Source organism: Pleuronectes platessa, chromosome 17 (assembly GCF_947347685.1).
Source record: "Pleuronectes platessa chromosome 17, fPlePla1.1, whole genome shotgun sequence".
NCBI lineage: Eukaryota > Metazoa > Chordata > Actinopteri > Pleuronectiformes > Pleuronectidae > Pleuronectes > Pleuronectes platessa.
In genome coordinates, this window is record NC_070642.1 from 9019381 (window position 1) to 9030720 (window position 11340).

Consider the following 11340-nt stretch of genomic DNA (forward strand, 5'->3'; position numbering starts at 1 on the left):
CGATTTGTCTGTTTCCTGTGTTGTTAACCTGCAGCCTAATGTATAATGGAGAATGTACTTTATTCTCTATATAAACTAGCATTAGCTAGACCACGGACCTTTAGCATGTGTTTAATGGTAATAGTATATAATCAGAATTTCCAGATTTTCCAGTCTTATCAACCCAAAGCGCTTTAGAGTACTTCCCATTCAACATTCACACACAAAATCATACAGCACATACACACACCTGTCATACAATGAGGCACAGCTATCAGGGGCAATTCTGGGTTTAGTGTCTTGCCCAAAGACACTTCAAAAATTAGAGTGAAGGAGTCGGGATTGAACAATCAACCTTCGGATTCAAAGACCCATAACAAGAAAGGTAGAATTGAGAGGTTTAGATTTTACTTTGACTTTCAATGTAAGTACAAAAACGTGGTTAAGAACAGTGAATACAAACAGAACCATGAGTCAGGGCGTATCTTGCACTTCACATTGTGATGGGAGGAACATACCATGTTGAAATCCATGAGGATAATGGTTCAACGATAAAAATAAAAAGTTGAGGGCCATGTTTGTATTGAGGAGCTTAGTCTGAGTTTACGTTGTTGGCACTGCCGCATATAAACTGTACATACTGTGTGGTGCTTGGGACGGAGTCTTGTGGATGAGTGATGCATGACCGCATCAGTAGAAGTGGAGAATAGTAGCATGACTTTCTTTTAGTAGCTTCAGTTTGCACATTTCTCATGTTTCTGCACAGTCCTAATATGTCAGTACTGCAAACCTTAGATCTATAACTACTGCAGCTACACATGACCATTCATAAGTAGCCTTCTCTGTCGGCCACATTTAGTACTTGTCTCCCTTGTCAAAACATGCTGCTCTGTCATGCCGTCCTGTCTGTGTGTCAGTAGTTCATACTGTGTAGCTGGCTCTTCTTGTCACTTTTCCCCTGCAGGGAAGCAGGCAGCAGCGGCAGGTTCAGGTCAGCCACCCGACGCTGGAGGGACGGCCGTAACTGAACCGAGTTCCTCTGTGCTCCACTCATCACTCCTCCTGCCGTCCCTCTCTCTCCTCCTGCTGCCAACAGGTCCCTCCTCTTCCCCCTCTCCTGTCTCAGGCTCTTGATGACAAGAGCGTGTTGTCTCTGCGAGGGGAAGGCGGGGGGTTTAGACCCATTGACCAGGAGTCCTGGGGGTCCAGGTCGCGTCAACCCCACCCACGTCATCTTCCTGCCTCTTGCGTCCTTTAGCCCCACATTGCGCAAGCGTGGCAGGGGGGCGGAGGGAGACGTCTGGGATGTTTCCATGAAGCCCAGGGGGACTCTGTCTGAGGAGTGTGTTGGCGGGTCGGCCTCCAGAAGCCTCCTGGGGGAGACGCCATTCTTCTCTGACGTATAAAACGTCTGCAGCTTCTCCAGTCGCTCGTTGATGCTCAGGTGATGAGAGTGGTCATCCTGGAGGCGTTTGTCGTGGAAGCAATCCGACCCAGGGTCTGCTGCCCCGTCAGACCGAGTTGTCCTGAGCAGGAGTGTGTGTCGGATAGGTCTCACCGGGCTGCTGTCTCTGATTGGCTCAACGGGGAGGGGGACTTGGCAGGGGGCAGAGTCGCAGAGTTGAGATGCAGAGCTTTCAGGGGGAGAGAGATGGACGAGTTCCCTTTCTCTAAACACAGACACTGGAACACAAAAGTATACAGATGAAGTATGTCACACACTGTGCTGTGCATGTGTGCAGAATCATTTCTGTCCATTAAATCCTTACCCTCAGGAAACACTGTCTCTCTTGTGTCTACGGTAATAGCGATCTCCTCGGGGGCGGGAGAGAGAGAGGGAAGGCGAGGGGGCATCGAGGGGGAGGCAGAGCGAGCTAGCTGGGGCAGAGAGGGAGAAGGGGGGCGGTTCTCATCATCGCCTCTGTTGGTCTTCCGGTGAAGGTCCTCAGTCTTCCTCCTGCTGCTCTGATATTCAGTCGCCTGTTGGGCCCTCAGAGGTCGGCTGGAGTGCTTCGACTTTTCACTGGTTGGTTCATTCTAGAAAAGCAATGACACAAGTATGAAAGACTGTTGTCATCTAATGGACCTTCATAGTATGCTGGTTTGGTCGATACTCTCTAAATGAGCCACATCTTTTCCTCTGCTTGGATCATAAAGATGAATTTCGTGTATCCACTTGCTCCCACTTATCCAGAAATGAAACTAAAATATCCTAGATATAAACGCTGCCATGACGATGAGCAGTAAACAGTAGTGATCATGGCCATAGTATCAAGGTCCCACCGATTCAGAAGCTCAACCAATCAGAGACCAATTCAGTCTCAGCTGTCAATCAAGGTATTTCACCAACATGTATTTTGACTTTTTGTTTGGTCCATGTTCACAGAAACACACTGGTAGGTATATATTTTTTTTAATGAATTTGAATGTAATTTATGTAAGCAAAACAGATACTGTAAAATATCACAGCATTTTTGTGGTGTAAAGATGAGAAATAAATATTATTTGTATTTACTGGAATAACACTTAAGGTAACAGGAAACGACGTTAAGAATGTAGGTTGTTCTTATAGATTGCAGTGCAAGTTATTTTGTTAAAATGTTAATACTTAATTAAAAAATATATTTTTGACCCAAACTGAGACCCAGACTCAGACCTTGATGGTTTAGTCTGGTCGTGTGATGATGATAAAATAGTGACTGCCTAATACTATATAAAATACTATAAAGGAACATTACTTTAACATTCCTCAGTAAAACCACATCAATGTTTACTGACAATGTCAACGTTACCTGTTGGTGAGTCTTTGATTCTGTGTTGTTCTTCTCCCTCCATGTGTTCTTACTGGGAAGACTCCAGTCATTGGTCTGCAGCTTCTGCCAAATCAATCATTAGCTGTTCACATGTAGAGGCAAACTTCTCTGTGTGTTAGTGTGTGTGTATGTGTGTGTGTGTTTGTGTGAGTGTGTGTGTGTCTGTCTGTGTGTTTGTGTGTGTGAGTTGTGAACCTTGCTGGCTTTGGCTCCTCTCTGGTTCCTGTAGAGCTTGTTGAGCAGCAGATGATACGAGGCCATGATGGCGGATGGTCGGTTGCTGGTGAGCGTGTGGATGATTTCAGAGTGGGAGTGGCCCAGCGTCTCCGTCATGTAAGCCAACACAGACGGGTTGAGATCCTCTGCACACAATCTGGGAAATAACAACAGGGAAGGAGGGAAAAACTATTATAAAGAAAAAGTGTGAAAAGTGAAGCGGAGAGAAATGGAATGTGTCCTTCAGGATCTGATGTTAGTGAATAAGTGACAACTAAAGAGTTTTGGTTGAGAGCAGTCTGGGGCTGGAACGGTTATTTCCTTCATGTGGATTTCAGAAGAAACATTATTGCCGGGAGGAGCAGTACATGATTACATTTCCACTCTGCGTGAAGTGATAAAAGCCTTTGAGGCATGCTCTAATATACAGAGCTGTTACCCATCTGACCACAACAAGTTTCATTTTGTTAAAGTGATTTCCTTCTTGGTTCTTTTTCCCATATTGTAATGTTTGCTGCAGAACTTCCCCTGAGGCATCTTTGAGTCTCACAATATACAACTTCAACTGAGGTTACACAGTGGCAATACATAGAAGAGGATTTACATATTTTTGCAGTATGTGAATAGAATATTACGGGTACACATCACATCTCATTCAAATTTTAAGATGTCTGTATTTTCATTTTATATTCTGCCAAATATGTTGTAAAAAATATGTCAATTCATTCCTGTTGTCTGTCGGTGTGACTGTAGACACTACATGGTAAAGTGCAGTCATACAGTAGATGCCGACCTGTTTTTATGAGCGAGTGTGTGCAGTGGTTTCTTGGCATATCCCTCGTTGATCCATCGCTCCTCCATCGCAGCTCTGACACTGGGTCTCTTGGTTGGATCTGGCTCCAGCAGAGACAGCACGAATGTCACGGCCCCTGCAACAGGAGAACAGAATGACAAATACTCTCAAATAACACTAACTTAAAATATGCAGCAATAAAAAGAACATTTTCAATATTATAAACACAAATATAATTACTGAACTACTTTAAGTTTTTTTATTTTTAACTTCTCTTGACTTGCATTGTACCATTTTTGTCTGCTGATCCGATCAGTAGTTGGACAAAGTTAACGATTATGGCTGTTGAATATAGTCGAGCATTTAGCTCCTAAAGAACAGATATTGTTTCTTAGTGGTTTTAGTGTAGACAAAAGATCAATTCTAACCTTTAACTGTGGTTGCCCAAGGCAATGGACAGAATTAAAGGTCGCACACACACACTGTTTGTTATCTATATGCAGCTACTACTACAGCAACTCCTGGTCAATGATCACCTCACACAGGTCACCATGCAAGAGTGCTCCATTCAAGTTGCTGCCTTTGTCCTCGTGGTGAAACCAACACAGCTCGTCTCAAGTAGGGTCAACTCAGTGTGTTAAAGCACTATTTGAAAATAATACGATTTTGTCATTGCTTTTAATTCAGAACCCTTTCAGATCACTTTTTTGCAAATGGGTAAGTGTACAGAAAGTGTTGAACAGTAAATACCATTTATTAACGATGGATCATTAAAACTGCTGAATTAGAGAAACCAGAATACACAGTTTGTTCAAATGTGGAAGTGGTAAGTAGTTTGGGTTTGTTACAGGTAGGCCAGGAATTGTATGTGTAAAGCACTTCAAAGGCTGGTGAAATAAAGTCACTGAAGCAGGATAAACTCTGAAAGTTAGCATGGGTGTCCCCGATGTCCGTCTGTGGCAGTGATACAGCTGCTAATCTGAGTTTGTCAGTTTCACAGCATCAGAGCTGAGCTGGTTTACCTCACAGTAACAGGAGCTCTGTTTGTTAGAGGTCACATGGCGCCCTGACACAGTAATGGAGTGGAGACTATGTGTGAGAGGGGGACCAAAATGAAGGAGAGAGAGAAACAGAGACACTCAGACCAGTTTGGGAACGATGCAGAATAAGTGGAGGAAATCCCTCACAGTTCTCTGTCGAACAATCACTGAATCCTAAATTATGTTTGCATGAGTCATTTCTAGAACTGCCTGAAAGATTACTCAGGACATGGCTTCCAATTTAGTTTTCACCTGTGGTGTATATATATGACAACCTCAGACAAAGGAAAACTTTTCCAAATGGAAAATATTAAATCATCAAATTATTAGAGGAAAATCCTGTAGTCTGATTGTTGCTCTTTCATGGTTTACTTTCTGTCTGTTGTTCATTATATTTGCAGCTTGAGAGCCAATTGGTCATTGAGATGATTCATTGAAAGTGTGAGGTCATTCCTGGTGCATATTTCTTACAGACTTATCAGCAAGACTAAATAAAACCTGACTTAACATGTTCATAGTGTGACCGTGTATGTGTGGCTTCCTATTTGTTAAAAACAGCTTCCTCAACCCCATCTTTACTGTTTTTTCAGTTCTCAGTCAAGGACATCTACAAGATAGAACATTTTCCATTACCCCGTCATGTATGAATTTGATCTTAGAAAGATATTTGACATGTATGACATTGCATGCAATTTTAACGGATGAATCTGTAAACTTTTCCCTGACACTGTGCCACGGACTCGCATTTGAGAACCCCTGCTCCAGAAAATATTTGTGAAAAAAACCTTGGACACTCAACAATATAGAGGTAACTGAGTCGTTTGGCTTTTCAAAGTGCTTCATACTGGTGACTCAATCTTTGTTTCAGTGGGAGGTGAAGTGCGGAGCTACCTTTGCTGACGTCACCGGGGATGCTGCTGATGTCTCCGTTCACCATCTTCTGGTGAAGCTGTTTGATGTTGAACGGCTCGACAGCAAAGGGCAAAGTTCCCGTCAGCATGGCAAACATGCTCACACCTCTGCACACACACACACACACAAGCATACAAACACACAAAGATTGTGTTCACACATTTATATTATCCATACACAACACAGTAGGAAGAAAACATCTTTCACAAATATCAAATCCAAGCTATGATGGAACAGGCTGGACAGACTTTATGACTTACACAGACCAGACGTCCACTTTGGGTCCGTACTTCCTGTGAGCGAGCAGCTCGGGGGCTGCGTAGGCGGGACTTCCACACTGGGTGTTGAGGAGCTCCAGAGACAACGACTCTGCCTTCAGAATGTTACTCAGGCCAAAATCTGTGTGGGACAGCATCATTTCTCCAATGGGCTCCTGTTTACTGCACATATACAGACGCCCTACATGGCTGCAGTTCTGCAACATCCTGATCCGTCACTGTCAGACAAACATCAGTGGAGAAAGCAGAGATTTCAACATACCTACAATCTTTATGTTGTTATGTTCATCCAGCAAGAAGTTTTCAATCTTCAAATCTCTGCAGAGGAAAAGAAGAGAGACAACAGCCGACAACTGGTTAAAAAGTGTGGTTCGTTTTAGTGGTTGAGTTTAATCCTAGACAAACTTTGAAGATATTTTTCCCCTAGAGGTTTGTGTTTTGGAGCAATTTGCTTGAATGTCACAGGTGTTTCTTGAATTTAAGCTTTGCTAAGCTTTTCTGTGTATGCATAGACAACCAGAGGAGATGGGACCAGACTGGACCCACAGCAGAACAGGAAACCCCAAGCTAAATTCAGGTGTGGGTAGAGCTCAAGCATTGAAAACGGTTAGGAGAGAGAAAGAGACCTCTGTAAAATACAGCTTGGGAATAAGCCATTTTTCTTTTCATCTGCCTTCATCTAACCAACAGACACTCCAGGTCCCAACAATCCAGAGAACTTCGCTCACACGACCCGAGAAAGAGTTCAAAGAACGAGAAAGAGAGAGAGCAGACGTCGTCATAAGGGATAAAACTAATGCGGTAAACCTACTGCATGTGGGTGGCAGGAGGTGGGTTTAAGTGCAAATTTTCCATTTATATCCAGTTTAATCATCTCTGTGTGGGACTTTGGTGGCGAGTCTGTGAGCGCCAGTATGTGTATGTATGTGTACGAGGACGGCGTGTGTGTGTCCAAGACATAGAGAGGTGCTACTGACGGGCTGAGAGCGACATCGTTGAGGGACTTCATTAGAGAGGAAGTCCATGATGTTGTGATGATGTGTGAATCATGGCGCCGGCGCAAGATGATGAGGTCATTGCCTGGTAATCACATTCCCACCTTCAGAGGAGCCAAGGTCTTAAACCCAAGCCCAGAGCTGCGCGTGTTATGTGTGGTTACAGCTTAAATGTGTGTGCGTGTGTGTGTGTGTGTGTGTGTGTGTGACTTTTGGGTCTCTGACACCTACACATACTAAAACGAATAAAATGCAACTAAAATAACAGTGACTCCCACACCGCTCTGTGCCAGACGTTGACTTTCTTTCAGTTTCCTCCTCTGTAAAACTATTAATGCCCTGTTAACTACTGAGTGCCCTGTTCTAACAAGTGTGTTTATATGTTTTTGAATCTAGACGGTCTAACCGTAACATCCACCATGCAACAAACAGCTACTGTTCAGGCGTAGGTAAACATTCGAAGGCCTCGCTTTATGGACTCTTTGGTTTGTATTCTCCACTTGGAAACATGGTCTGCATTTATATAGAGCTTTTCTAAGTCCTGATGACCACACAAAGTACGTTACAGTACAGTTTTACCATTCAGCCACTCACATGCACATTCATACAGAGCATCTATGTGCACGGGCTGGGGATTGAACCCCCGACTCTACCTTTTGAGCCACAGATGAAATCAAGACAAACCCTACATTACAGTTTCCTGATCGCTTATCAACAGCACTGGCTGGTCCAGTGAGCACAGCTTTTGTAATATGTAAGTCAAAAAATTTCCATTTGTCTACATTCAAACTGACATCCCTGAAGGACAATATGATATAGATGACAATATTGTCCTAAAATAAGTTAGGGAAGATACAACAAAGTCTTAAGAGCAAATCCACTCCTTCTCCATCATTAAAAAATGCACAGAATTATCCAGATAATTAAACAAATATAATTTCACAGTTTTAGAGTTAAAGACTAAGATGCCAAATGTCGTCATCAGTACTTAACTCAAAAGTCTAATGTGTGCTTGGGGTTTAAACTTTCAACTTCCCTCTTGTGTGAATTGCATATTGGACCAGGACCAAACGAGTTGCGTTAGAAAGAATTCTGTCGAAAGTTCAAATTTAAGCTGAAACCTTTTTCCTTTACAGCAGGTGAGTTTGAAAACAGCTTTTTAGAGTTCAACTCAACACACACAGTACAATCATTTGTACAGTGATGCTCAAACGTCCAAATGTGGTAACCTATGAATAGAGTCATATTATTAAAAGACTCAATGTCTAAAACACTTAACAACAATTTGATCACAGATTTATTTTAATATCTAGATACCTAGAGTTCCACTTTAGTATTTTATAAATAAGGTCTGTTTACAAAGAAAAAACATGCTCACAAAACCCATTTGAGAGGTTTTAAAGAGTTGCTGTTTTGAAATGATTATATTTGATGAAGGTCTTCATGAAGATGACATCATAAAACAGGGCTTAAAAAGTGTAGGATGCAATAAGTATAATACAAGTATAAATATGAACAAAGCAGCAGCTTTAAATCATTTTCAAGTCCTAGCAAATTACCCAAAAGCATCGTGGACAAAACGGAAATAAGTTGAAATGAATCTCATACCAGTCACAACAGAGACTAATGAGGTAAAGCAGCAGTTAGAAGATGCCTCTGTAAAGGTGATTTCTCTAATTGAGTGAGAGATAGGAGAACTGCACATTGTGTCCATGCTGTGTGTGTGTTTGTTTGTGTGTGTGTGCAGGCTCACCTATGCACGATGCCGTGTTTGTGCAGGTGCTCCACTGCAGACAGGATCTGTCGGGTGTAGCGTCGCACCTCCCTCTCCTCCAGCCTCTTCCTCTCACAGATCCTGTCCATCAGGTCTCCTCCTGCACACAGCTCCATGGCCATGTAGTAGCTGTTCTCTGTCTCCAGAGTCTGACACAAACAGTAAGTGTATAACTAACTGGACTAGATTATTCAAAAGCAGCGGAAGTGTTGTAACATTGTAATTACAAGCTACATTTAACACACAACATTAATGGATTCTAAAGATGTATTTATTTATCTGCATTACCTCCAGCAGCACTACGATGTGAGGATGTCGGACCATCTGATGAATACGAGGTTCTCTCTTCATGTTCTTCAGCACGTACGTGTCCTGTCTGGCTTTTTTCTTATCAATCACCTTAATGGCCACCTAAACACAACACACACACACACACACACACACACACACACACACACACACACACACACACACACACACACACAGTAAGTAAGTAAGTATGAATCTTTGGTGGGAGACTTTGACACATATTTATGCTCTTACAACAATTTCCTCTCAAGATAAAGTGAAAAAGCCAACATGATTTTTTTTTTTTAAAGATGACTTGGTTTAGGTTACCATTTCATTATAAATAATTATTGTAGGTGAAAATGTTTCTAATAAATATGTGGTGTTCTTTATTTTCAAATGAAAAAATCCCAATGCATATCTGTGTTTGTGTGTGTGTGTGTGATTGCACATATGCCGACTTCACCTCCACCTGCAGAGGGAATCAAGGGTTACGAGCAAACACCCCTGGAAATGAGTTTGGTCACTGCTATGACAACCAGTTCAAATACACAAAGACCGATGAAAGAAAGTTAAATATAAATGCGGGCACACACACACACACAAATCATAACTGGAACTTTGAATATTTCAATACAAGATTTGAATAAATTTACCATTTGTTTGCTCAAATTGTTTTCAAAAACAATAAACAGGAGCATGTCGTGCCTCTTTCAATCCGCTAAACAAAAACTTCTGTTCTGGTAATAAATCTCTTTCAGAGTAATGGTAGTGAAGTATCAAGTATCATGTAAAGATATGTTGTTCTGACAAAGACTTTGTACACATGACAAGAATAATAACAGGCTACCGTCTTCTTCAAACTCAAATGAGTATAATCAAGAGTTACAAGTTGCAGTCATGTTATCGTGTGTGTGTGAAGTCTTCCTTCGCAAGTGTGCCACCCCTCATTTCATGTCTCGTCATGACTCAAATCCTGCACTGACCTTTTCTCCAGTGCCAATGTGCAGCCCCTCCATGACTTTGGCGAATGAGCCCTTGTTGATCATTTTGCCCACTAGGTAGGATCCCACCCGTTTGGAGTGTGGGAAGCTCCGCAGCAGCTCCCTGGGGACCTTCAGAGAGGGTAGAGACAGCCTGTCCCGCTCCGGCGGTGAGGCGTCCCACTGGGACACTCCTTCGCCTCCCCCCTCCGCCACCATGTCCTCCGGACTAGGCTTCACTGTGGCCGCTGGCATCCCAGACAGGGTCCGGACCCCATGTGGCTTCCTCTTACACTCACAACCAAATCCCCAAACAGTTCTGACCTTGTACAGCACACATACTCACACACTCAGACGTACACAAACACACACATCCAAAGGTGAGTTCGACAAAATATGCTGCTAAAAATAAAGATGTGATCCAAATCCTTCTTCAGGAGCAGGTGGTTGTCCTTGGCAACAGATTTCTGTATCCTTCCACTATAAGTAGTTCCATTAGTCCAGACGGTTTGATAGACGACTCCTCTTTGTGTGTTTCACCTTTAAACAAGTACAGGTGCCTTAAAAGTGTCCATCCAACTGGCGTCTCTCTCCTTTTCTCACTCCGTCCCTCTCTGCTGGGTAGTGGATGATTAACCGTTGTGTTCTTAGGTCAGCTCCAGTGATGAGGAGGACATTCTACACCGTAATTACCCCCCCGCTGCACACACTAAGGTACACACAGATACTCCCGGTTACACAGTAACCATTCAAACTGTCTTTCTTTATTTCCTTGGCTTACCTTTTGAAATTCTGTTTAACATTTCTGTCAGTTTTAGTTTATAACTGACATCATCCAATTTCTTCATTGTAGGAACACATCTTATTATACACTACGTTGACAGGTAGGTAGATAAGAATAAGAGTTATGATATACTTGCAGTATTCTTACCAGAGGATTCCAGTAGAGGGCACACCACAGAAATACACAAATCAGACTAAAGATTGCAGAGCGCTCATTAATCTGTGACTCACACTGATCTTTCTGTCACGTCTGGATTCAGGATACACACAGTAGCCATCTTGCGTGCACATACGACAACAACAGCAAGTGTATTGTGGGCCTGCAAGTGGTCACAACGTGAATAATAATAATAATTATTATTATGAATTAATGCCATCTTATAATGCCAAAACTTCCCCTGGTGTCATTACCATTACAACTACTAACTTCACTGTTGACCTCTGCAGGGTAATTATGTTTCGTCAGAAAGGTCAGAGGTCAGGTTT

At 42.6% G+C, this 11340-nt stretch overlaps 1 protein-coding gene across 1 annotated transcript; it reads right to left on the reverse strand.

The window, feature by feature from the left end:
* Positions 1–892: 892 nt before the first annotated feature.
* Positions 893–10326, reverse strand: LOC128460669 (hormonally up-regulated neu tumor-associated kinase homolog). Its single transcript, XM_053445915.1, has 11 exons — positions 10075–10326; positions 9089–9211; positions 8780–8949; positions 6294–6349; positions 6014–6152; positions 5733–5860; positions 3802–3937; positions 2988–3165; positions 2772–2855; positions 1749–2016; positions 893–1662 (listed from the first exon to the last, which is right to left on the reverse strand). Exons 1-11 carry the CDS (start codon positions 10324–10326, stop codon positions 893–895), a joined length of 2304 nt encoding a protein of 767 aa, XP_053301890.1.
* Between the last annotated feature and the right edge of the window lie 1014 nt (positions 10327–11340).